We start from the raw sequence: 27861 nt of genomic DNA on the forward strand, positions 1-27861 counted from the left end.
AGACAATACAAGAGCTTTGGTAATACATTTACTATGGTTTTTTCTAGTAACCATGTAAGATGTGCTCTTTGCTACACTAACATTTTCTTCCATTCACAAAAAGACTGCACAAAATTTGACTTTATTTCCCTATATTTTGGGCATCCTAAACCTATTTTCAAAGGAAACTGTCACGATTATCAGGCTATAAAAGAAGTTAATAGTTTTGTTTTAACTGACCTAAGTCTTCAAAAAGGGTCTCAACACCAAAACCACACCTATGTGAGTGCACTGGTTAGGGCAGGCAGCTGGGTTTGTTTTAAAACCCTGCTTAGAAGGAAGATAACATATTTCAGTTGAAATGTCATTTCTACAATAGCAGGACAACAAGGACACAGACTTGTAGGTGTGGTTCCCAACTCCAGGGAGCATGAGGAAGCCAACAAGTGCAATGTTTTAGGTAATGCATGCTTTTGTCAAATAGAATTTTTTTTTAAAGGGGGAAAAAAAAGTCTCTAAAATGTCTTTGTAGCGTTGTACAGAAAGATCTCTTAATCTTATATACATGTAACTGCCACTCACATAGGCATACTTGGTACACAAAAAATTAAACCTTCATAAAACAGTAATGCACTTGATTGTATTATAACAACTTTTCAGGTATTAAGACTTAGAACACATTTTTTAAAGTCTTTGTGTATTTTTTGTAACAACTATTAAAGAAACCAACACGAAGAGCAAGGTGCCAGTTGTTTTTACTTTGTCATACCTGCTACTGTTGCCATAGTTACATTTCCCTGCTGCAATGCTGATGCTGGCACCATAATCCCTTGGGGACTGAGCGTGCCTGCAATGGCACTTGGAATTTGCTAGAAAAATAAAACAATTAGTTGCTTGCATTTTTTAAACTTTTTTTTTTTTTTGTAAGGAGATAAATCATGCTTGTGTGTTTTTCAATTTTGTATTATGCATTTTTGGTTCTAAAATACATTTGGAGCTTAATCACAGGATTACCTTCAAAGAGAAAGAGACTTCATTAGAGGTTCATCATTACCTATATTAACTTCCTCATTATCACCAACCATTACCTTTGAAAACCCTCATGAAAGCAACTGTTAGATGTAAAACTACCTTCAGAAATTCTAGTTCTAGGTGTATATATATAGCAAGAGAAACAGTTTCAAAAAACACAAGGGAAAAAGGACAGATGAAATGACCCTTGATGCTCTGATTACAAGCATCAAAGCTTTAGAATTTTAGTTATTACCTTAATTCCATCAATTTCAAAATGATGTATTAAGTATTCAAGATGCCCAGCATGTTTTATTCTGCTCAATATAGTTCTTACTCAACCCTGACCATGCAAACTCTTCCACACTCCTTAATGTGTATGAATAATTTCTTTTGATAGCAAATGCAAAATGTAGGAGACATGCAAAAAACACCTTTAAAAGGGTGCTTTTTATCTGATTTTAGAATCTCCTTTCCACACTTCCAGACACTGAAACCTAAGAAAGGAGTGCAGAAAGTGCAGTTCAAAAGTCATTGAGGCTTTTTTGAATACAGAGCATCAGACACATGAGTAATTCAGAGAAGGGCCATCCTTTAAGATTCAGTATCTTGTACATACTTGGGTGTCAGGGCTCACTTTGCAGCATTTAACAGCAAAAATATCAACCATAACATACAAACTGTTGTTGTTACCAATTTACTACAAAAAATGCAATTGGCCATTGTATTTAGTAATGTCAACAATATATAAACTGAGGTTCATACGTATAGAAATGGGTCCTTTCCATAATTACACATTTACCTGATGTGACATGCAATGACAGACATCTCAAATATTGCAACTATAATCCATCAGACATTGTCTATTTGTCCCACAACACAGACTGTGTATAAAATGCATCAGTCACCTCAATATTTCAAGGAAGCAAACCAGACTAAAGAGACCTTCTTAACAAGGACATTTTTTAGTTCTCCTTTGTTTACTCTGTTTCCTACCCGCCTTCCAACAAAACAGCAAATCCAAGCTATTCTGAATATTTACACTTGCTGAACTGAGGGAAAATCATAAAAGCAAGACAGACAATAAAAATTGAGTCCACGTTCTGGCATATTTGAACAAATTTGTCCATCAGGCAGTGGCACATTGGCACACAGGTGTGCACACTAAAAAATAACAAAATAGCTCTTCCTACTCTTAGTAACGGATTTGAGAAAGTAAAGGAAATTGCAGAAACTCTGTTTGCAAACTAATAGCAAGAGAAGTGCAGCTATGAGTTCTTAAGGAAATCTAAGCAAAAACACACTTAGATGTATTTGAAACATACCTGAGATTGCACAGGTGAATAAGGACTTCCAGGCTCTCCACTTAACAGAGTTTCACTGTTCATTTTTGTCTTCAGGCAGGCAATGTAACGACTGCAGAAATCCTTGCAGAGTTCATTAACCTTTTCCAGCTCGAGCAGATGGATACGAAGAACTTGGATTGCTTTTACCATCTAAGGGAGAGAAGTGGGGGGAAAAAAAGTTAGAAACAAAACAACTGTTAATTCAAAAAATATTTAATGTGAGATTTAAGCAAAACACTACTTCCCAGTACCAAAGTTCATCCAATTAAAGCAGACTTGCTAATTGCTAAGTCCTGAAATGTGAAAGGAACATAAGTAAACTACCACACAGGGGAAACAGAACAGGACAACAACATGATCTTTGTCACATGTGACACATTAAGAAGACAGAGCACAGTGAAGGTGTTGCAGGGCACAGGATGATCTTTAACCCCACTGAACAACTCTGTGCCATAAAAACACACAAGACTGAAAGTGAAGGAAAGTAATCCCATCCACACATATTATTTGGAAAGCAAGGTTGGAATAGGTTTGGCCACCAGCAGTTGTCTTGAGCTCTATAATTTAGAGATATCAGCCCCACGTTACACCCTGACCCAAGGAAACCAAAAGTGTACACATGAGTTTGAGATACACTGAGAAGACCCTCCTGTGATTTAATCATAAATTTGTCACACAGACTGCTGGGGAGGGTGAAAGTACAGGAAATGGCCTGTCATCTCACCTGTAACCAAAACACAACAGCTTTTATCTCTCAATTAAATTAGAATAAAGAGGTCCCAAGCTTTGTCACATTGTTCAACAAAGCTTAAAGTAATCAAACAGTTTGTCAGTCCTACGGCTTTTATTTAAGTTCCTCTGCAACTGTATGTCAAAGATGAACAACTCTCAGGTAAAACCTTGTAAAGAACTTTCAGGTGAGGAGACTGGTTATGAAATATATATCATTAAATAAAAAGCAAGAAACCCAATTAAAAAAATCCATGTTTAAACAAAAATCAAAGTGCAGGAGATATGTACATGGTGAGAATACTTAGCATGTTTACTGTAAGAAAAAGACTTGTAAGCCTGGATAACCAGTGGCATTACATACTGCATAAAAATAGCTTAGGTGATTGTAAGGGTCATGGCAGAAGATCAAAAGCTAAAACCAAACCCAGATGGTCTAAATTTTCATGAAGCAGTAAGAAATCCAGGGCATTCAAATATGTACACAACACACTACCAAAGTAATTATTTTTTATACAGCATGCCACCCCCAACATTTATGTGCTATGTTAGATCTCCAAGAGAAATACCCTTTGGTTTTATGAAACTGAGTAATTATAATTTTGAGGCAAAGTGCACAGCTTGATTTTATAATTATTTGGAAAAGCTTCTCCTATATGAAGGGTCATTTCCCTGGCCAGAGCACTGAATCCAATGATCAGAAATGATGCCTTATGAACTAATCCACCTATTACTTCTAACTCAAGAAGCCAGCTGGGAGCCGAAGTTGCCTTTTTTCAAAGCACCCAGAGAAGATCAAGGCAGGAAAACTTCTGGGTGTTCTCCCCTCTCCACCATGACACTTCAGCTTTCATTGTGACAGATCTTCTCCCTGTTTTTCCAGCAGAAGGTATTCCAGCTGTAGGACACTCACTCACTGTAGACAATTGTATGTTAAAATAAACAAGAGACAAAAACATGAAGGGATTTAAAGAAAAAAAAGGAAGAAAATCTCATTTCTTCTCAGGGTTAAAAAGAAAAAAAAAATTACATGTATCTTTCGAAGTACAGCTGCAGAAACATCTGAGCTGTAGATGTGAGGCAGTAGATCCAAATTAGTATCTGGTAACTCTTTGGACCTATGGCACCAAAAGCCTTTGAAATAATAAGTGCAATGACCCAGCACTGAGGCATGAAACAGTGATCTTCTAAATCAGCCCAGGTTGCTGTTTAAACTCTGTTTAAGTACCTTTAAACACAACAAAGTTAAACCATGCAAATTTAACTAGATTTTACCACAAAACAAAGGTCATCCATGTCTAAACATACTCTGTTCCAGAGACAAAAAAGCTTAAACTAGAAAATTCTTCGTATGTTGCAGATCAACACATTGCACGTATGTCAGTGAGTGCTTTAAACATTCAGCTAAAACTGAGATAACAAAAATATGCCTTTGGACACATAATATTTAACTATATTAGGGATTAGTTTTGCTCGGTCAAGAGGGTTTATTTTTCTTAAAACATTACCCATATTTGTATTATTTATTTATCAGCATGTGTTTGGAGGAAAAATAAAAGTCCTTTCTTCAGCTTAGATTTAGTTTCAAACTGATGGTCAATACCTGAAGTGAAAATTGAATTAAAGTCAGAACTAACCATAAATCAAGAATCAGTAACACTATCCAGGTTTCTCCAGAGCCACACACTGCCACTCTACTCTTGCAGGAAGCTGTGCTAGAAGGCAAACAAAACTTTGTAAATGTGCCATGCCTGTCACCAGGACTTATTAATTAATTTACAACTACACTAATTGTGGCCATATGGCTCCTGCTCTCTTGCAGCATGGGTGGACCAAAGTTCCATGTCAGCAGAAGTTCAAGAACTCCTGATAAAATCACCCATGTTGAACAAAATTAATACAAAGAAGTGTTTTCAGACAGGCCACGGCAGCAGTAATATTTCACTCCTGTGCTCTCAAAAGACACAACTTCAAAATCTACAACCTTGTTTTTGGTTTTTAGTGCTCCTGGACGGAATATGCCAATTGATTCAGTTTTTTCAGCTGTAGAAATAAACCTGGACTATAATTTCACACAACATGCATGAAAGAATCTCCATATACTGACACAATCTTCTCACTCAAATAACTCTTTCCATTTGCAAAAAAACCCAAACAATTAAAATTCATTCACAGCTCACCTACCTCCCTGACCCAAATTCTCCTGGGGTAATTTTGGTCTTCAGGGGAAGAATACAAACTCTGGGAGGGGGGGTATCTTGTCTTCATTTGTTTTGATTTGAAAAACCTCTTTCCCCTATTTTGACATAGCTAGAAAAGGTATAACTAGATGTTCATGAGACAGTTCTGCACATTAAAATACTAAGAACACTTGTCAGAAATGCAAAAGTGTGACTTGTTCAGTCAAAAATATTCAAACTACATCAGCTGGCTTCACCACTACAACCTATCCTGACACAACTAAGAATTTAATTCAGTCTTTGAGAAGAGGGTACTGAACCAAAAATCCTTACCCTGAGCAAAACAAAAAACTTGAGGGGTCTTCAAAAAAGTCAGTGAGTGTCCTGTTCAAATACAAAAGTGAGAGCATATTTAACACTCCTTGTTTTGCATTGTTTCTAGACTTGACAAAGCCTTAAGTAACCTGCTCTGACTCAAGAGCTGACCTTACTTTGTGCAGGAGGTTGGACTACAGACCTCCTGAGCTCGTAGTCCAACCTGATCCATCCTGTGGTCCTAGGAATGTGGGGTAATTTGAAAAGTCACCCATATGGGGGAGGAGTTTACTCTGAACAGAAGCTACACAAGAGGTAGGAACCACTCTGAGGCAACGTGATATTTATGCAGCATCTGGGTTAACACTAAGCAAAAAAAACCAAACAAAAAGCCAGTGTTAAGTAATGAAAGTATTAAAACATGTAATCTGTGAAAGCTCTAAAAAATTATCTGCAAACACTCATGCTGAACAACCTCTTAGACATGGAGGAGCCTGTCTGTGTAAGTCCTAAGCACAAAAGGATACAAATGGAGAAAAAAAGAGCAGTTTAGAGCAGTGGTTGATTACAAGATCTGTTTTATCTGTGAAAATGAGGTAGAGATGGCAAAGGGTAAGGGCTGAAGGGTATGAAGCTCCAACAGATGATACTCCATGTAATGAGGACACTGAGCTGGAAGCTGAGCATGTTTCCAGAAAGAAGCACATGCACTTGGGAACCTCTGGCTAGTGATACAGAGCAGATTTTGTTGCAAACTCAGGTCTTCTGATACTGATGCTTGATATAAGGACTAAGGTGGATGCAAATAACATTCCAAAACAGATGAGGAGGTAGTTAAAGCTTGGAAAAGAAAGCACACTTCCAGTGTAGTAAGAAGAACATGAGCACAGCCTTCAGCTTCCACTTCATTCCCACAGGGACTAAGATTTGAAAATGGGAGGTCTGCAGCACAGGATGGGTCAGGCTGGAAGGGACCACAGTGGGTCATCTGGTCCAACCTCCCTGCTCCAGCAGGGCCATCCCAGAGCACATGGCACAGGATTGTGTCCAGATGGTTCTGGAATATCTTTAGTGAGGGAGACTTCACACTCTCTCTGGTCTCTGTTCAGTGCTGGGTCACTGCCCAGCAAAGAAGTTCTTCCTCATGTCCAGGTGGAACTTCCTGGGCATCAGTTCCTGCCTCTTCCTCTTGTCCCTTTGCTGGGCCCCCCCAAGCAGAGCCTGGTCCATCCTCTGACACCTCCCTGCAGACACTTATTGATGAGGTTCCCCCTAAAGCTGCACTTCTTGCAGCTAATCAGCACTTTCATCCAGTTCAGAGAACATCAACAGAGACACCACGAGTGACCAAGCCTCAGAAAAGACAACAAAATCATTGAAAACTGGAAGAAACCTGCAGAGGACATTCCAAGATAGAGGACGGTTCTGGTTCAAATAATAGGCTGTGCCATGCACATCTGTAACAGCTAAATACTTACTGCAAAAAACCCCAGAACATAAACCTGTAGCTCCCTTTTACCTCTCTCTAAATAATCTAAACCTGCGTGGTCAGTCAGTGGAGTCGGAAGGGAACAGTTTCAAAATTCTGTTTGCAGCCTACAGTTCTTGAGGAGCAAATGTAGCTGCCACAGAAAAGCCACTTTCTCTGTGTATTTATTAGGGATGGACTGGAACTCAGGGGGGAGTTCCAGTCCGAAGACAACTGCCTCTTCTGACTGGAAGATGGATCTGTGTTAAAAACACACACATACCTAGAACGTCAAGACTTCCTACATCTCAGAGCAAGCTGATAAAACCTGTCCAGGAGTAGGAATGAAGCTTCTCAGTTTTCTTTCAACAGATCTCAGAACTGAACTTTGCATTTTCCTGCTATATGCTCTTCCTTGGAAAGAAAAGAGGCATCTTAAACACCTTTCAGATGTAAGAAGAGACAACAACTAAAACTTCACACTTCAGGGAAGCCACAGCACAGTTTTGTGGGGTATTTTTTAGTGCTGCAGGTTTTGAACATAAACCATGGCTAACTCTATTACATGAATGCACACAGAGAAAAAAACAGGAAAATAGCAATAAACCAAATAAAAAATAAAGTTAATCAATGTAATTTCACGGAGTACCCTAAAAAAACACCCTGCACGAGAAAGTGTAACTTTTTCCACATCTTTTCAAATTCTTATAATTTCTTCTGAGAAATTCTCATTCTCTTAAACATGCTGAATCCTAACACCAAAGTTCTGACCCATCCAGAAGCCAACAGTTATAGAAATGTTCTTATCCATTTCACTGCAAAAATCCTGCTTTGACCACGTGCCTGACAAAATCAGACTTGGGAAAGACACTGCAGAATAAAAGGCCTGGTAACACTATTTCTGAGTGGACCACAACCCTTTGCCTTGCTGCTTCAAGATCATCAATTTATGCTGTTGGAGTGTCTAACTGGAAGGAATAGAATCCCTCCATCTAGATAATAAAGTCTGAAACTTGGTTTACAGGCCAGTCTTAACAATATATGGGTATCCTTAAAATTAAGTTTCAGGTGGATGCTACCGGTATTTCCCAGTGCTGAAATCCTTTATACTACTAATGCAGGAAACCACCAATTAATTCAGAATGGGAACCATAATACCCAAGTAACGAGGTAATCTAGACTATCTTTAGAGCTACTCAAGTTGGAACAACCACACACTGCTCTTAATGAACCTCCTTTATGGTCAAACTGATCCAATGCCTGCACTACTCAGATTAAGATTCCTTTGGATGAAAACCAAGCTCTTCCTTTGGAATATGCAAGTGAGAGCACAATGTGGAACGTTGCCAGGACTGTAAGTGACCCTACAGTCACCATCTGTGACCCTTCATAATCTCTGTTACCTGGTTAATTAGCTGACAGGCAGTACAGAGAATGAAATTATATTCTGCTGGTTTGGAGCCATCAGTTTAAGCTCCATCACAAAACCTGAGTAGTTGAGTTTTACATGCCACTTCCAAAAGAAATAAAATAAAAAGCAAAACAAAACAGCTGAATTAGTGGCCCATTTCCTCAGTGTGACTCTTCAGATAGGACTTGAATTTGGCTCCTTAGAGTACTGTGATACTCAATTTATCTTAGTGTAGCTCTGGCTCCAAGTTGAACGATTGTAAGCATTTACATCTGATTTGTTTGACTCTTTTGGGTCCAGAGAAGAACACAGGTGGAAAGTAATCAGTTGTCTGGCCTACCTGCTCCACCCTTCTAGCTCATTCTAATTAACAGCCCTAACGGCTTCTCCTTTCAAGTGAATAGTTTAATTAACATTGGGAGTCAAAAAGGGAAGGACAGAAAAACAGAAGATGCAACAAAGGTGCACAATAGGGGCCCTCACTACAAAAAAAAAGAGATTTTTAATCTGTGTAAAAATGTATATATTTATTTGACACAAGGCAGAAAAAACTGCCCATCTACAGCGTTCTCTGTGCAAGCACCAATATTTCAAGCTGAAGAAGGGACTGAAAACCATACTAGCCAGTTCACTACTTGACAGAAACTCTTCTGCTCATTGCCCCAGACAAAATGATCAGCCTGACAGAATGTCAGCTGTTCAGAGTTCCCAGCCTCCAGGACAGGCAGAGGACAAGCTGCACTCAGATTTCATTTGGCATCTAGCAACAGAAAGTCACAGCTAACAATACGACCACAGGACAGGAGTTCAATGCCAAACATTTTTAATTTTGCAACCTGGTTCCAGTTCAAGACAGTACTGACCTCAGGAGCCACGGGATCCAAGACATAAATACTTCCTCATCCACCTAAAGCAAAACCAGCCAGATTTGTGCAGCCCATCAACAGAGGTGAAGACCACCTCCCTGGGCACCCTGTACTGTTCAATCCACCTCACAGTAAAAAGGTTTTAATGGAACTTCCCTGTGTTTCAGTTTATGTCCATTTCCTCTTGTCTTTTCCCTGGGCACCACTGAGAGAAGTCAGAGGGTCTGTCTTCTTTACTCCCCTATTAGGTATTTAGGTACATTGAGAGATGCTTTCATCCCCTAATCTTCTTTTTGGTCCTTTGCTGGACTGACTCCAGTATATTCATGCCTACAGGTGGGGAGCCCATAACTGTACCCAGCACTCCAGATGTGTCCCACCAGTGCCAAGCAGAGGGAAAGGATCACGTTCCTTGACCTGCTGGCAATTCTCTTCCTAACACAGCCTAAGTATGCTGAATTTCTTTGCTGCAAGGATGCACTGCTGCCTCACACTTGGCTTGGTGCCCACCAGGACTGTCAGGCCGCTTTCCATAAAGCTGCTTTCCAGCTGGTTGGCCCCCAAGGTGTACCGGTGGAGGGGGAATTATTGCTCCCTAGGTACAGGACTTGGCATTTCCCTTTGTGGAACTCCATAAGATTCCTGTTTGCCTATTTCTCCAAAACCAACAAAGTACCTCTGAACAGTGCCAGAACCATCTGTGCACCAGTCACTCCTCCCAGTTTTGCAACATCTCCAAATTTGCTGAGGGTACACTCTGCCCCATCATCCAGGTCATTAATGAAGACATTAAACAGTTCTGGTTCCAGTATCAATCCCTGGAATACATCACTTATAATTTGCCCTCAAGTGGCTTTCATGCTGCTGACTGCAATCCTTTGAGCCCAGTGGTTCACCCAGTTTTCAGTCCATCTCACTCCTCATTTATCTAGTCCATATTTTATCAGTTTGTCTATGAGAACATTGTAAGAGACATCAAAATTCAAGATGAACCACATCCACTGCTCTCTCCTCATCCACTGAGCCAAAGCTACTACATTCCACCCACTAGATTTCAGCTGTGCTTCTGAAAAGAAACTGGGATTAGAGAGGTAAGGGAAAACAGTGTATTTGTGTTGAATTCAGTTACAAATGAAGCAAATAACCTGAGGCTTAGCAAGTCTGCAGACCTGCTTCATGCAGAACAGAACTAACTCTCATTTCTGATTAAAATATTGAAGGCAAGTATATCAAAAAAAGGGAAAATCACAGATCCATCACAGGAAGGACTTCCAGAAAGCCTAAAGGAGTCAAGAAATAATTTGTATATTGTAAAGAGTTTCTAAGCTCATCTTATAAGAGCTCTTCTCCCACATTAATTACATGAACCCTGATTAAAAAAAACAGCTGGAAAAAATTTACATTGATTACATGTTTTTTTATAAATATATGCTATACACTCTAAAATTGATATGCAGTCAACCTGGCTATGGCAAGGATATGTTTCTGTTTGTATCCAAAACACTGATCTCAGCCAGCTGAGAAGAGGAAACAACTGTGAAGGGAAAAAAGGGGTCAGAATAAACTTCAAAAAATGTTTCTCAGCATTAACATAAATAAAAATCTCTCACAGGAAGAAAAATGTGAAGAAAAACTATACACACCAGTGGAGATCAGGAATTAGGAAGAAGATGCAAATGTGATGACTGTTTCAGAAATAAAACAAGCAGCTTATACTTACCAAATTATCGGTTTCTGGGTCTTCACAGAAAAAAGGTTTTCCTTCTTTCTCCTGCTTCCTTACAAAGTTTTCAATATCCACATCAAAACTAGCAGAAGTTGTGCCTTCTGAGCCTTGTGTAGATTGTTCACATTTTTCAAATAATAGTGCTAACAAGGGAAATAGTGGGTGCCTAGAAAAAAAAAGTTTAAACATATGAATAAATATTTTCACTTATGTGTACACCACTGAAAATTAGGACATCTAACTCAGATAAGGTCACAGTCACTCATGTAAGTGTGACAAGCCTTGGAAGAGACTGCATTTAACATCACTGGTAGTAGCAAAATATGATAGTTTACTTTCATTTTGATTTATCACGTTGTAAAGGCAAATACACCACTAAAATAGGTATATATTTAAATAAAGAGAACAATCAAAAGTGAAAAAGCTCTGACATACTATTTAATTCACTGAAATTGAATAGCAAGAGATACATTCATACAGTGCACCAGAAATGAGAATTAGGATTTACAAACAGGATGAATGCAGATTTAAATGAAGTCTGATAAAATTCATCTATTCTTTAACGTGGGCCACACTTATACATCACAAAATAACTTCAAAAAATTGAGAATAGTATTCAGGCTGTACTCAGAGGCCTCCTATGAAATCATGCTCTGAGGAGAAGATGATTTTGTTAGCACAAGTCTGTAAATGAGTGGATACATCTTTCTCGTCAGGTTGGCTTTTTTGGTAGTTTGTTGTTTGTTTTTTCCCCTTTTTTTTAACCTGAAAACCAGTAATAATTCTGTCTTTATAAAATGGTTAAAGCGAAACAACATTTAACCTCATCAAAACTGAGCAAACTGCTTAGCACAGCACTTAACACTGAAAAATCTCAAATTAGTGTGTTTGTACATCAATATTTAATCCCTTTCGAGCTAATTGCTGGGCATTAGATTGTTATTGCTAAAAAAAAAAGGAGCAAAGATCAACCTAATTACAATAAAAATAAAAACTTGCATTAAAGATAAAAACTACAATATAACAAATAGTGACCACAGTTCAACAGTCTAAGGTAGCTTGCTAAATATCCATTAGAACATCCATTAAAACTACTGAAATTGAAGAATCCTGCTATCTAGGGAAGTTGTTTTCTTGGCTGATGACTCACAGGGAGGCTAATTTGATCTCATTTTTTTCCCTGCAAACCACGGAGACAGTTAGCCAAGAGATCATCTGGTTTTAAGCTACTTATTATTATTTATTAAAAAAAAAAATAAAAAATCCTCTATTCTTTACCCTTCAAAAGACAGAACACAAGTCCATTACTACCTGTAAATGGCCTGCTTGTCTGCATCCATTGGAGTTTGAGATTCTACAGGGGCAGGACTCACCCCTTCTGCATCAGTTTCAGAGCAGTTGGGATCTTGTTCAGTTTTTAACTCTGTCACCACTTGCATCTGTAGAGAAAGAGTAAGTTACAAGTAAATCTGTAGGCTCAACGTAAAATAAAGGCACTGTTTTCTAGGAAAAGAGGAAAGCAAAGGGCTCCTAAATTGCCAGAAGGTTGGTATGACTTGGCAGTGACACAAATAAAGTTGCAGTAACAAAACCCCTCTTTTAATCCTTGACACTTTTTTATGGGTAAAGGTCACTCCAAGTTTCAGCATTTGGCTTTAAAATGAGATTGACAGATATTAGTAAACTGTTAAAGCATTCTGTCTCTGAAGTGGCTGTTTTTGGAACAGGCTAAAGGACGCTGCTCCAAAAAATTTATGGGGATGTCTGCATAAAAATCCTCTGGGATGAAATCAATGTAAAGAAAAGTTTCTCCCCTTAAGTTTTCTTTATTTCTTACTGTACTTTGTATCAGGATACTGAAGAAGAGGATCTCCAAATTTTTCTTGTCCATTAAAATGCACATTTCCTCAAGAAGAACTGAAATATTCTGTGTCCCTCCAACATCCTTCAATTATCAGGAGCACAACATCCCCTGACCTTTACCACTCCATTTTATCTATTGTAACAACCAATTATTTTAGGAAAAAACAGCAGTAACTGCTTCTACACATCCATTTAACACACAGTCATACACCACCAGAAAAGCAACACAGAGCCACAGCTTCAACTGAGCATCTCCTGCATTGCACCAGGTGGCTGGGAACACCTTTGGGGTGCTTTGAAAGTGGTTTTCCCATCACCTCCAGCTAAATATCTTTTGGACTGAAAGGTCTTAAAGGAACCTGACCTGTGAAATTCATAGTTTCCACCCCTCAACCCAAACTCCTTAGTTTTCTGCCCTTTGAGCATCTGCACAAGAAATCACTGCAGTCTTTTCTCCTACTTCTCCAACAAGTTTTATATCCATGGAGGACGGACATTGTTCCAGACACCTCCAGGCAGCCAGAACTGACAACTGCAGAGAGGAAGTGTACAGAATGAAATGCTCTGCCCTCTTCTCCCATCGGATGAAATCATCCCATCACTCACAGGAACCCTCTCAGACGACAGCCTGGCCTCCACAAACTACTGGAGAACCTGGCTCTGGCAGAATTTATTTCCACACAACAAAAAGCAGAAGAATTTGTGCTGTTCTGAACATGAAAGTCTGGAGGAACCGAAAGCTCTGTGCTTTGTAACCTGTAAGGAGCCATCTCCCAGCAAAATCAGAAACTGAGAAAAATCCAGCATCTCCCACCCAGCTGAGCAGCCTGATTTGCAAAAAGCTTCCTCCAGAGAAGACTTTTAAGCCAGAATGCTTGCAAAAAAAAAAGATACAACTAATGGACTCATTTCTTGGCTAATGACAGGAAGGAGGAGCAAATTAAAAGGGGATGACTCAGACAAGTGATTATAAATGTTGGCCATACAGCTGCAGAGAGGGAGAGAGTATGTTCAGCTGGGGTTCTATCTCACTGTGAAGAGGAAACAGCTCACTTAAAACTGCAAGATATTTTCTGTGGGCCATTTCCAAACTACAAAAACAGAAGGCACCCAAATTACCTGGACACTGAGAGCTTGAAATAAAGAACAAATAAGACAGAAGAAGCTCTCTCCCAATCTGTTATTAAGAAAAAAAAAATCAGATTTTACTTTCACTGATGTGCCACAGGATAGCATCTACCTGGTGGGGGAATAAAGCCAAAGATATAAAGCAGGTGAGAGAAGAGAGAGAAATTAGAACTGCAGTGAAAGAAACAAACAACAACAAAAAAACCCCCAATAATCCCAGACTCTGTTCAGATAAACATTTCCTAAGAGATGAGAAAAATTCCTCTTTTTCTTCTGACTGTTCCCCATTGTTGCCATCTGCTGACAGAAGTACTTGTATCTGCTGCTTAGGGCTGATACAGAGTAACCTAAAAATGCATCTTCAGAGTACAGGCCTTTAGGCATGACTTGTCTCCAGTCAACAGTATTTTAATCCGGCTATTTCAAATCGTTGCAATGTACAGCCTGTTGTACAAAAAAGCAACATATCCGAGCGTGTTTCATTATTCCAGCTGTTTGCTAACTCAAATAAGAAACTGGACTCTGACTGAGCAGCTTTTCAGTTACCAATTCTAACCCATAACCTCATTAAAATGAATTTAAGTATATAACCAGTTTTCAACCCGAAGCATAATTCCACCAATTTAAATGCAGTCAAAGTAGCATATAATTCTAGATAACTAAATTTTTCCTTCAGTTGCTGAAGACCAACAAGTCTGTGACTGTGTGGACATCTTCTATCTGTTGTAACTTCAGACACAGGAACACTGAAGTACCATATACACAAAATATTATGGATACCCCCTTTGATTTTCCTAAAAATGGGATCATTACAGCACACCAATAATACAGTGTAGATACAGAGTAAAACCCCTTACATAACCATTCTTACAGAAGTTAAGTAAAAACCATGCAAAAATTAGTTAAACCTTTAATAAGTACCCAAGAATTAAAGTGATAAGCTGCCATTTTTTAAAGATCTTGCTTTACAAATAAGAACAGATAATTAAACAATGCCAAAGTAGCCATTAAGGACAAAGTCACTACTTTTTTCCTCTTGCTAACTGTACTTAGTTCATAGAGAAGAAGAACCACACCTACCTGTTGTCCATCTTGATAGTTGTCTATACTTAATGTCTGTGTTGCCATCATGGTTAATAAAACGTTAATTATGTCAAATCATCATAAGTGTGAACAAATATTCTTTAGAAGGAAAAAAAAAAAAGTTACAAAAGTGACCACTTAAAATCCAGTTCTGAAAAGTGACAAGAAAAAAAAAATAAAGGAAAACAATAAGATTTATGCACATCTCTCCCCAAAGAAATCACTGAGTTTATTGACAATGAAAACTACATGCATATTTGAACAATAACTTGATTATAAAGTTTCAGAAGTAACCAAGGAGTTCTGAAATCTTGTTTTCAGAGATATCTGATACTTTGGGAAACATTAATTAAAATAGGACTTCAACACAAGTAAATACATGTATGTTATTCCCTCTAGGCATTAGCTGGAGTTTGGTGCCCAGATGAGTTAAATATTTTTAAGTCAGACACCTGGTAATTAAAAAAAAAATAAACTAGCAAAGTATCACCACCAGATAGAGTGTACCCATCAAATTACTAATTTACAGTTCATTTTCTTGTCAGATTTGTAGCCATTACAACTGAAATCACATAACTCATTAAGCTATTACCATTAGCTATTACCACAGAATTCAATTTTCAACATGTAGGAGTCCTAATGTTTAGCTACTATAAAAAAAAAATCCATATTAAAAAAGAAGTCAGAGCTCATGTCTTGAAAAAGATTACATCCAGGTATTAAGTCCAAGTTTTCTGCTCTCCTTCACTTATGCCAGTATTGAAGAACTAAGTTTTAGAAGATTCAGCAGTTTAAGAGCTGAACAGAACTTTTTTCTTTGTGATGTGTTCAATCCCCACAAATTTTTCAACTATTTTTAAATCTTTCCTTCAGCATTGCATACTACTATGGTACAGGACCATTTTTAAGAGCAATTTTTACATTTCTGGATATTTTCCCCTACAGTTTATAATAGTCTCAAGTAAGTGTTTCATTTTGGAAACACAGAACAAATTTCAAGATTCCCTTCTCTGTTAACAGTTTCAGGTACAGAGACAAACCAAACTCCTCGGGACAAACCTCAAGCCTTACTTTGCATCAAGTTCTACTCAAAGTGTGATTCCTAAGCGTTGCTGCAATTTTAAAACTTTTTAAACAACTTCAAAGACCAGAGAAGTTCACCAGGATGATGTAAACACGGCTTCCTTTGCAAAATAGGTTATATCTGTCTACAAAATATCAGTATCTCTTTCTTTGAAACTCCTAAAATATTACCGATTTCCCCACCAAAATTAAAAATAAAAAGGCAACAACAGAAATGCACTCACTGAAAGAAGTACTTCAGATTTTAAAATTTTGTTTATAGTTATAATCATTTGGTGTTAGAAGTTAAATCAGCATTTGCCACAACAGCAAAGTGAGATACCTTTCAAAATACTTTGAGGGGACACATTCTAAAACATCATCCTGTAAGCAGAGTTTAAACATTTATTTTATTTCATAGATGGCAGCTTACAGCCAAGGCAAGGTCTCTGTATTTATAGAGTGAACAAGCACATAGAAAATGCTGCTTTTCTTCCTCCTCAAAAGGCACACATAATTTCTGACCGTGACATCCAAAGTACAGATCAGACTACCCTCAAAATAAAAGTAGAACAATTGAAATGGTCAACAAAGGAAGAGTAAACACTATTTAATAGTTCTAAACCTGAAGAAGTTCATCATAAAGCACTGTTAAATAGATTGTTTGGCTGTGGGAGAAAGATGAAGTTCCTGGTCAGAAATGAGGAAATAGAAGGTGAAACAGTCGTAGAAGAGGAAGAATGTCTTAGAGCTCACAAGGATGTGAGATTATACTGGTGGCAGAAAGAACTACATGGAGAGGGAAGCAACAAAGATATGTAAACCTGTAAAGACAACAGGGCATGGCAAGAATTTCTGGAGAACAAGACAAGCTGGACCAACCCTTCCTTCCAGATTTTCATAAGGAAGAGATGTTCCACATCTGGAAGGCCCTCAGGACACACCAAAGAAGAAAGGAGGTGCACAGCTTTGAGCTAGATCCATAGATTACTTCATCTAGAAGGACTTTTTCCCTATTTTGTCCCAGGGGAAATACTGGAAAGAATTCTACATGGGTATATCCTTTATTTCCCATAAGAGCTTCCCCTCTGACTTATAATTACAGCAGAAAAAGATTAAGCTATTAGGCAAGATAGGAACTGATGAGATTTAGTGAAGACAACTACAGCAAATCAAGAAGAACAAATTGAGCTAATCACACACTTAAATTGAGGCAATTAACCGAGGAATTACTTTGGTTCACTAAAAAGAAACATCTCCTCATTACCCAGAAGCGGTAAGAAACAAACTATGCTAAACTTTAAGAAAAGTGACTGAAAAGGTATTTACACATTTGGCTTTTATAAGCTAATTTCAGATACAGCACCCAGCTCTCGTTAGCAGACACAGCCCCAGCAGATGTTCACTCTGCAGACAGCGATGCCGGTATCGCTCCCAGATGTTTATCAGTGCCACCCTGCCAGAGCTAATTACTTCCACAGCTCCACCACGGAGCTCACAGAGCACGTGAGCAGTTTCTGACCCTTTTTTTACATCAAGTCAGGCAGGCCAGTCCAGCCCTGTGTTAAAGGTGGCTATGATGGAAACCAGCTGACTTTGTCCCAGGCACGCTGCTGTGCACTCACACAACCCCTGCTCTTGGCTGACCTGCTCGTGTGGTAATTTCTGGCTCAAGTGTGTTGATTTTCAACTCACAGCAAGACCATCTTTAACCAGCACAGCTATACCTTAGGCCATATAGTATTGGGTATCTGAGGTGAACCTAAGAACATATGACTGCTGGACAACTTAGCTTTCAAAATGCCAATTATTCTTTGTGAAAGGAATCGGGAGTAGAAGGAAAGCTGTGCCTTTGTGTTATAGTCAGAGAGTTACAAATACCAAAAACAACCCGAGGGTGAGTCTGCCAGTCTGCTTCACACAGAACAGAACTAACTCCCATTCTATTTATTTTGAAAGCAAAGCATGTGGAAAAACCAAGGAAACACTTAAGGTCATGTAACTGGGAGCTGATGCACGAACTGCAATTAGAGACTCCACCAATATCTGTGGCGAAAGGAGTTCACAAAAGCATTGTGTTCTACAAAGCAAAGGGGGGAAAAAAGCAGGCCTTTACTACAATTAGAAGTAAAATGTAAAGCAGGGAGGAAGCTAAGTAGAGTAATCATAATTAGAAATGTGGAGACTCTATGCAAGCTGAATATCCAAGGAGAAGAGATTAAAGGTGAGCTGAAACAGGCACACAAAGTGATCACTTAACATACATCACTCCTCACTTGCTCTGCTTACTCCTTTGTAATTAAGAGCAAAGGGACCACCCAGTAACGTTAACATAAGGTGCAAGTAAGCTGTTGGAGTTCAGTGGTATCGTTTTTTAACATATACAAGCTAAAGCAGATGTTTGTAAGAGATATAAATAGTTATGCTTCAGGCTATAAACTAACCACTAACCCTCTTAGGGATGTGAAGAAACTACCCACCAGATTAGTTAACAAGTAATCATTCCTTCTAATTTTCCCTCATACATGTTCCTTTGAAGTCCTTCAGAGAGAACTGGATGACTGGCAGATTCACCATGGCTCTTTTGTTCATTCTTATTTAACTTTAGTCCTGTCACTTGCTACATAACATAAATCCTTACACTCACATACAGAGCTAAAAAGAAACAAAAGTCAGAATAGCAAGTCTGTTTGACACACGAAAAGCATCTAGAACTGGTTTCACTTTTCAACACAATACATGATGGTATTTGCTTCCAGGGCACACTGTTTTCTAAATGAGATAAAATATTGTCTGTGAGAAAGCTGCTCACCCCTTTCCTTCAATGGGTTGAAGAAGACATGATCTTGTTCCAGCAGAGATGCCACTCACGTACAACGTCGAGGGCAGAAACCTAAAAAACAACAGAAAAATAATCAGAAGAAAACAACACAGAACAAACTTTTCTAAGACTGAATGTGATTTAAAAAAAATTCTGGTTTATTATGTGGTTCCCTCACCAATTTAAATGAACTGACAGGATTTTTTTTTTGCATGTTTTGCAAATTTTTTTTTGCATTGTTAATAACCTCTAATCACACCCGTATCCCATGCTATTATCTGCACTTTCCCTCATCTTATTACATTCATTCTCCATATTTACCTTTGTGTTTGCTGACACCTCTAACAGAAGGCTCCATGTGGACTAATAACTCACTCACTGTTCAACCTTCATAGTTTACTCTATGGCTCAGTGTCTGCCTGCTAAGACTAGACAAGGTACATCCCAAAAATAAAACTACGAAATGCAGACAGGAATAACTCACCAGTGTTGTGAAAATTAAGCACGAAACCAAAAGAGGTGAAAGACCTTTCCCCCCCCCCATTTAAAGTTCCTTCATAATCATTTGAATACATTCCATGGTAAAATCAAAGCATGATCAAGTAATCAACTACATGATAAAAACTAATAGATGATAGGAATGGGCCATTGTTAGGCTCCTGTGTTCTGGGAACACAGGTTCTGCTACAGGATTATGCAGCAGTTTTAAAAAGCTTTAAAAAAATTACCACTTAAAATGACTCGTATTGTATTTAATAGCACCTGTTTGATACACTGAAGCTACTTTAAAAAAAGCAGTAATGATTGTGAAAGCAATGTAGCAAAGATTGTGAAAACATATTTAGAAAACACAACTGCTGAAAAGCATTAAAAAGCCATCTCAGGGGAAGTTCCAGGCACCGAGGTTGCACAGAGGCCACCTGAAATGATATGATGGCTAAAACACACAGCTCAGATCTTGAACCAGATTATCTGTTTCTCACAAAGTCCACAACTGCATGAGAACTGGAGTGAAAGTAACTCCAACATTTTTGAAAGCGAGAGGAAGTTGGTATTTGGATTTGAGAACCAAAATTTATGCATGTGTTGGTTTTTAGACAAGTTCATAGAAAATCAAAATTCTAAGGGCCTAGACACAATCTAGATGCCAACTCTGTTTCGTGAAACTTTGTTCTAAACAGAGCAGGGAAGACACTCTGAGAGGTTCTAAGGCAGTATAAATTTCAGCCATTGGTAAGAGATTAAACACTGAGCTAGAAGGAGTTTCAGTCCAAAGTGATACATACACCTGGTCTTGAAGACTCAAGGAATAGATGAGACATGAAAAGTTCTTACCACTTTTCCTTAAACTGTCAAAGAATGGGCTTCTCCCATTTTTGCAGCTTCTCAGTTCTGTTCTGAGAAGACTGTAACCCTCTTATTCCCTTCTTCACACACCATGTATTTTGTATAATTTTGGTATCCATTTTCACCCACCTCAATTTACTGGTCTACTTTCAAATACAGGACTTCTCACTATTCATATTATCTTCAAAACGTAGGTCACTGCCAGATAAACTGGGATAATTAGATAAAATATCTATTCCTTGTCTCAGACATAAAGGAGAATTACTGCAAATCTGAAAAACCTGTTCCCTTCATTCAGAAACAACTGCAGCAATGAACCAGTGGTGCCACTGCTGCCACTTCTGGTCAGTCAAAAATACTTAATGCATGAAGAAGTAGCTCCTACCTGCAAAGCCCTCAGCTGAAACTCTGCAAATAGGCAAGTTTCTAGACAGCTTATGAGATATGGAGGGTAGGAAGAAAGAGGTGCTAAAGAAACACAGGCCCAGTGAAAGATGCTGCAGAGGGAAAGGTGTGGCTGAGAAGGAGCCAGGGGACACTGCAGTCATCTTGCCCTCTTCCAAGAGACACTTGACAGCATTTAAAACTACTGTCTACCCTAAAACATACCAGACAAGAGAGATCTGAGTTTGCACTTTATGTCCTCTTGCATATCTCAGTGGGGGCAAGAACAGGGAGCACATACACCTGTGAAAGGATGGAGACAACACCAAGGCACTGTGGAGCCTAAAACAGGAATTGCTCTTGCCAATTTTGGTTTTCCTTCTATTCCTCTTGCTGAAGAGCTTTAAAGTTACGTTATGATAATAAAGATACTTAACTATGAAACCGAAACGAAGGGCAACTTGCTTTGTCTCTTAGAAAGGGAATCACCATTGAGGTTTTTACCACAAAGCAAAATATGAACTTGCCCAGTCAATCATCCAAGAACCCTCTCTTCCATCATTCTCTCACTTCGCACGTCAGCCAGGAAGAAGCAAAGACCTGTGTGTACATTCACACGTACACATATTAGCAGACATCAAGATCCAGATACATTTGTATTTTTATAGATTCAAATAATAATAATAATAATAATGAAGAAGTAAGCAGAGTACAGATGACAACATGCCACCCAGGATTCATTCCACCTTTGCTGCAGTAGCTATCGATCTCCATCAACCTGCCCACGAAGAGTCATTCAGTGAAATTAAGACAAACAAATCAATACGAAGTTGATGCAGACAAGTTTATTAAAGCTGTGCTCAATGAGAATGTTCTCCTCGTTCAGCAGCAAGGTGGCTTCCATTTCCTCTGTCTTATGTACTTACAAAGTACAGTCATTATTTAGAATATTATACTTTTAAGAAAGATGATGTTCCTGTTCAGGAACATAATACCAGCCTGAGGGAGTTCCATCACGCAGATACAGCTACACAGTTATTATACAACAGCTATGCTGTCAATTGCCCTGGGAGTCAAGCCCTAAAAAGCCACAAAACCAATTTTTGGCTGCAGTAAAATGAGATTTACTTTGTGTCACTTTTTTCCCTTTATTGTTTGGTGGTGCAATAGAGTTATTTATATGTTAATCTTAATGAATATGAGATTACATTAAAAAACTGAATGCATATTACACTTTAGGAAACCGAAAACTAAAAATAAATTAAAATCCACAACTAAACTTGAATTTCTGCAGAGATACAGGTTACACTAAAAGCTACCACCAACCTTTCTTAGCATGTAGGATTTCGAATATACATACTACATAGCACTGATTTCATTCAGTAAGATCTCTCCAACACTATATATACTGCTCTGTTGTCTCATTAATCTTTCATAGCATCCTCTTTTCAAATCCCCCCATTTCATAACTTAACATGCCACACAAAATATTTATATCACAGACCACCTTCCAAGCATCACCACACAATGTCACACAGCATGACAAACAACAAACTACCTCATTAGAAGTCTTGTGTTCCTTTAGCAATTCACTCTTTTTGTAAACTCTGCTTTTGGTATATTTAAATCAGGAAATTCTCCTACTTGCAGGAACCAAATACAAAAAAAAAAAGTATTATGAAACATGCCACTTTATAAGCTAAAATTGCACATACAGTTAACTGATAAAATGGATATTAAGGATGCATAGATCATATAAATTTCTCAAGGCACAACAACAGAAGTAAAATTAAGGACATCTGGGTCTTGTGAGGAACTCCAGCTCCTAATTCTGCGCACACCCTTTGTGTGCACACCGACATATTTCTTGGGAAGTGGTGAATAATCATGGTTTATGTTCCTGGTTCACGTCATCACCAGTTTACCACAGCACTTCTTAACAACAGAGACAAGAAAGATGAGGAATCCTACTCAATCCAGTCACAAAACAATGTCACCTCAGTATCCCAGGTATCCTGCCCCCAGGTAGCTCTTGGCATTACAGGAGGAAATCCTCAGGTTGCTCTCCTACCTCCTCCAAAATGAAAAACCTCATTCTTCTGACTATCAAAAGATTCTCAAATTCAAGAAACTTCCTGCACCATCTCAGTTTCCCCTGCCCAATTCACACTGTAATTTGACCCTGCTTTATTAGCTCCATAAAGTAAGGAATTATGGGGACTAAGCAGCAATTTTGGCAAGAGAAAAACAAAAGTCGGGGGAAACGAAACCTCCTTTAATTGCTCCAAGACTCCTGAGGGATTAGGGTATGAGGGAGCAAAAATATTTCCCATCACTCCCTCATCCATCACCAATATTCACATAGTAAGCAAAGATTCCTTTCTTTCTGTCTTCTTAACACTGCAAACTAAAGGACTTTTCATGGTTCCAGCGTGTGAATCCTCACATTCACATCATGAATCCTCACACATATTTCTTGTAACATGACAGAGAAGGAATTTTTCCCCCTTGGCTTTTACCCAATGTGCTGTCATAACATTTTGGACACAAAAATCAAGAACATAGTGCCTAGAGAGGGTGGCACTACAAAGACTATGAACACCTCTCACATACCAGAGGACGTGTATCAGCAGTTCCACAGCTGGAACTGATCCTGGTACAACTGTCTTACTTAATGATATTTAATTACTTTTTCAAAAAAAAATTCCATTAAGAAAAAAGAAAAAAAAAAAAAAAAAAAAAAAAAAAAGAGAGAACTCCACCTTCCATATCTCCCTGGCATTCCACATATGGATAAACAACAAGGTTGCTTATATACTAGACACAATTTCATCCCTTTGCCATTGAAGCCTTTGGAATATCCACACAAGCTTGCAGTGAATCTACTGCTTTTGGAGACACTCATAGAACCATATCCTGCCAGACAAATTAAGTCAAAGCAACAGGAAATCCTATTTTAATCATGATTTGCATCAGCACCCAATAAACTATGACTGAAGTTAATCTTGTTTTGTGTTTATATTTTGTGGTTTCATGAAGAAGACACAGAATAACCACCAGCCTCACTGCCTTTATTGCTATTGAATACTTTACAATGTTAGCAGTTTATGTAAACATATGTTGTGCTTTCCAACATTTTTATTATAAAATCATAAAAGTTTCCAAATACTCGTTCTGTAAAAGACTGAATTCCTAACACTATTGAAGTACAGTTGAAGGATGAAGAGGAGTTTTATTTAAATAATAACTGCATTTAAAATGGACTTTGGATATTGAATGGGTAAGAAAATCCCTGCTATGCATTTTTGGCATTTAAACACTTCATCAAGATCAAGATGTTGCATTATCAACTATTTCATTTTTATGTCCTTTATGATTTCAGGAATAACAACCCCATTAATGAATCAAGCATTGACTTGGACCAGTGAATAAATTGAGTCACATCAAATCCTAGTCCAGCAACCCTCTGTCAAATCCAGTTCCAATCCACCACTAACTTTTCCAGAACCATCCCTGTTTTGACTCTAACATTTGGTAAAACCTGAACAACTTTGTTTTGCTACTAAGTTTAGGCCCTAAAATAAACTGTTATTTTCTTTTCAAAATGGTGATGAAATAAAAATCCTTCCTTTCCTGCCCCACTCTGTTTCCCACCTCTCCCCAAACATCAGCCCTCATCCCACCAGGAGCAGGACTGCTGCCTAAGTGTTCTGAGGCTGGAGGAGAAGCACAGGTAAAGAAAGACTATTAGGATTAAATTTATCCATCCTCTACTGCTGTGGGACACATCATGTTACCCACTTGGTCCAGAGGATGACTGCACAGTCAGGGGACATGCAAGGACCAACAGGCAGGAAAACACTCATGTTACATGGAATATTCAGATAATTTAGTTAATAAATCTTTGTCCAGTAACATACATCAACCAGGTTTTCCAAGAGCTTATGATTTGTTGAAGTTTCTCAAGGAACAGCCATATGCTCCATGTGAATGCTGACCTTCTCTCTCTCCAATGCCAAATTCCAGAACTCAACTGCTGATATGCTCTTAAGTAAGAAGCATCCCCCTTTCCTTTAAATTAACATATTTACTTTCTCTTAAAGTCATTTTCAAGGTGCTGAGTCATTTAAACTTGCCGGAATAACCCTGCTCAAACATATTCACCACGGCACATTTCAGTATGACATTGAAAACAACACCTCAAAATAACAATAAAAAATAACCAGGTAATCTTACTTTTGGTATTGCTACTATCATGGCCTAGAACACACAAAAATGGGTTAGAACACGTAAATTAGGTGATTATAGACTGACCTGGAAGTTCAGGTTCTTTAGTTACAAAGAACAAACAACAGAGCACTCACATTTTCATTCCCCTGTTCTCCAGGCACGTTAGACATGTAAAAAGCTCCAATTTTTGTTCTGTAATTGCCTCTGTTTCCTTTGAATATAAAAGGCTTGGACTTTATTTTTCAGTAAGCATGCTAATATCCTTTTCCCTTTGTTTTGTTTGCTATGTGATTTGAAAAAAGCCAAGCAGGATGTGAAGTAGAGCCACATTTCCTAGCTTCTTCAGTCCTCAAGAAAAGAACCACAGGCAATTCCAAAAGCTCACCAATAAAATATAAATTGGAATGTCTTAGTTTTAAAAAATGGATCCCTCTTTTATTACACTAGCATACTAATCTGCCATATTGTCCTACTTTTTGCCTGAATTTCCTGCGAGCTGCAGAAGAGACAGTTGCGGCCCCCTGGGCACAGCTGGGCCAAGGGACAGTCTGTGATTATCACAGGCAGCTCCCATTTTTGAATATCACCTTCTGACTCTCTGTTTACTTGAATGGCCTTCAGGTTTAAGAGCAAATACCTTTTATACACCTGTGTAGAAAACAATGGGAACACCATGGCCTGGAGCAGCTGCCATATTAAAACCCGAACAGTGTGTTCCTACGAAGGACGATAACCAACCATGTGATGACAAGAAGAGCTAAGCTTTATTTCCATTCTAACACTGGAATTTCCCTTTCAGTGACACACATGATGTGGTATCCCCATGCTGCTGGCAGGGCAACCAAGTTACTGCCCCTCACCAACTTCATAAAAACGTGGCACTGCTCCATAACAACAAAATTTGCGTCTCCGGATCTGCGGTGCCACTATTTTATTTCCTATCCCACCCCCAGTTCCACTTGATGAATCCCGTGTCCCACAGTTCTGGCATGAAACAATCTCAGTGAACAAAGTGAAGAACCTGCTACAGGAGTGAATATTTCAGTGCTCGGTTACCTTGGGGAGATCTATAATGGTCTGGGTAAAATATTTCGGTAACATCTGGCACCAAGTAAGCAAATGAAAGAACTCTATCAGCAGCTTTTTCTCCTTGCTCTTGGAATACTCTTGCTTGGAAGAGCAGTAAGTTGCTTTACATTTTGTACAGCACTGAGCTGTGGTAAAATAACCCCCCCCAGAGAATTCTCATTTTTAAACCTACAGACTCTTTTAAAACAAGTGAGACTAAAGTAACCAGCTGCTGCTGAGAGAGAAGTAACATTTGTAGAATTTTAAATTTAACACACAAAAAAAAAAAATGAATTCAGTCTTAGTTACACCAAAATAAAAATATTAATCTGCTTTACTGTAAGCTTTCACATATGTGCCAGTTTTGCAGAGGTAACATTTGGCTCCCAGACCACAACATAATATTCTGAAATACAATTTGAGTTGCTTCATTCAGGACATTAACAGGGCCATTAGAACAGGCAGTTCCACCACCACAGCAGTGGTTCTGTGGATCATTCATCCTTGGCCACTAACACAGGGCTTAATAACACCAAAGAGTTACTCCTTTCCAGGAAATTGAACTGCTCCTAAACACTTCCAAACTTGCTGTGGTAGCAATTAGAATTATCAGGGCTTTATTAGAGTATTGCATTTACAGCACAGAGAAAGGTATCAGAGAAATATAATAGGAAAGCAAAATTCTGAAGAAGAAAGTACAGCTTCCAGAGGACATATCTATTTTATGAGACCAAAGTATGTAAAATAAATTTAAACATATATTTCATTAATTCTAAACTCCTTTCAGTCCTACTAATGGAAGGCTGCAAGGACTCAGTTTTAAAATGTCATTTTTATATAACCCAAATATTTAGAATTGTATTGAGATTAAGAGTACAAATCAAGGCTGCAAATTACTTAATATCAGACTGACTTTTTACATGCCAAAGTAGAATTTCCAAACACAAAATAAAATCCCAACCAACTCCAACAACAACATACACAAAATTTGAAGAATCCTCAGTTTTCCTATCAGCACACAGGAAATATAGTAACGAGAAAAATTTCAGTCCAGCAAAGCACATTAACTACATGATAATAGGACCCACTTCTTACATGAGACAGGTATTAATACTGAATTTATGTCGAGGATACTCAAGCACAGATTAAAAAAAACAAAGCATGGTCCAAACCCACTCGGGAGATCAATGAGAAATGATATAAGGTCTCCAAAATATCAGTGCAGTGCCAACAGCCCCTACACTTCCCTGTGACTGAAGCACACTGAGCTCTCCCTTTCACCACTTAACAGGAGATTACCTTAAGACACAGTGAAACCTACACTGAAGTTTTCCTGGGGATACTTTAATCATAAGGTAGCAAGAAAATATGACAAGAAAATACATCAAGGGGTAACAGTCAACACTAAAAATATACCGTACAGTTTGTAAATTAAACTGAAGATAGAACATACATGAAGAACACCATCAGAATTACTTATTTTGAATATGTGAACTGTTTTGGGGGCTTTTTCCTCAGAAACGTATGAAAACTTGAATGTAACGATTCTATGAGTTATCCGCAGAAAAGGGTAACTGTGCAATTTTATCTGACGGAAAAAGCACTTCAAATGCATTTGCTGTTGCTTGATACTGTAGCAGTGACACGGTCTGGAAATACACCGAAGGGTTTCTGATACAATCACAACAATTTGTTTCCTTGTTCAGTGTAATCCATAAAATTCACAGGTGCACTGACAGGGACTAACCAGGACTCTATCCAGCTGCAGAAGCCATCTCACTTTAACCACACATGTAACTAAAGGGATATAACCCCACAAGCATAGGCAGATCATAAACAGATTA

General features: G+C 38.4%; 1 protein-coding gene across 3 annotated transcripts in view; it reads right to left on the reverse strand.

Moving 5' to 3' along the window:
* The window catches only part of PKNOX1 (PBX/knotted 1 homeobox 1), a 42033-nt gene that overhangs the window by 11986 nt on the left and 2186 nt on the right, over window positions 1–27861 (reverse strand). Inside the window, exons 1-7 of one of the 3 annotated variants that reach the window (XM_027741901.2) lie at window positions 21157–21175; window positions 18980–19060; window positions 15103–15204; window positions 12343–12470; window positions 11026–11197; window positions 2316–2486; window positions 749–848 (exon numbers count right to left, since the gene is read on the reverse strand). In XM_027741901.2, the coding sequence (XP_027597702.1) occupies window positions 749–848; window positions 2316–2486; window positions 11026–11197; window positions 12343–12470; window positions 15103–15153 (622 nt within the window). In that variant the 5' untranslated portion in view covers window positions 15154–15204; window positions 18980–19060; window positions 21157–21175. The other 2 variants (XM_039380190.1, XM_027741900.2) reach the window with 2 other exon arrangements.

This window comes from Pipra filicauda, unplaced genomic scaffold (genome assembly GCF_003945595.2).
Source record: "Pipra filicauda isolate LSUMZ 115617 unplaced genomic scaffold, ASM394559v2 scaffold18_size4552066_pilon, whole genome shotgun sequence".
Classification (NCBI taxonomy): domain Eukaryota; kingdom Metazoa; phylum Chordata; class Aves; order Passeriformes; family Pipridae; genus Pipra; species Pipra filicauda.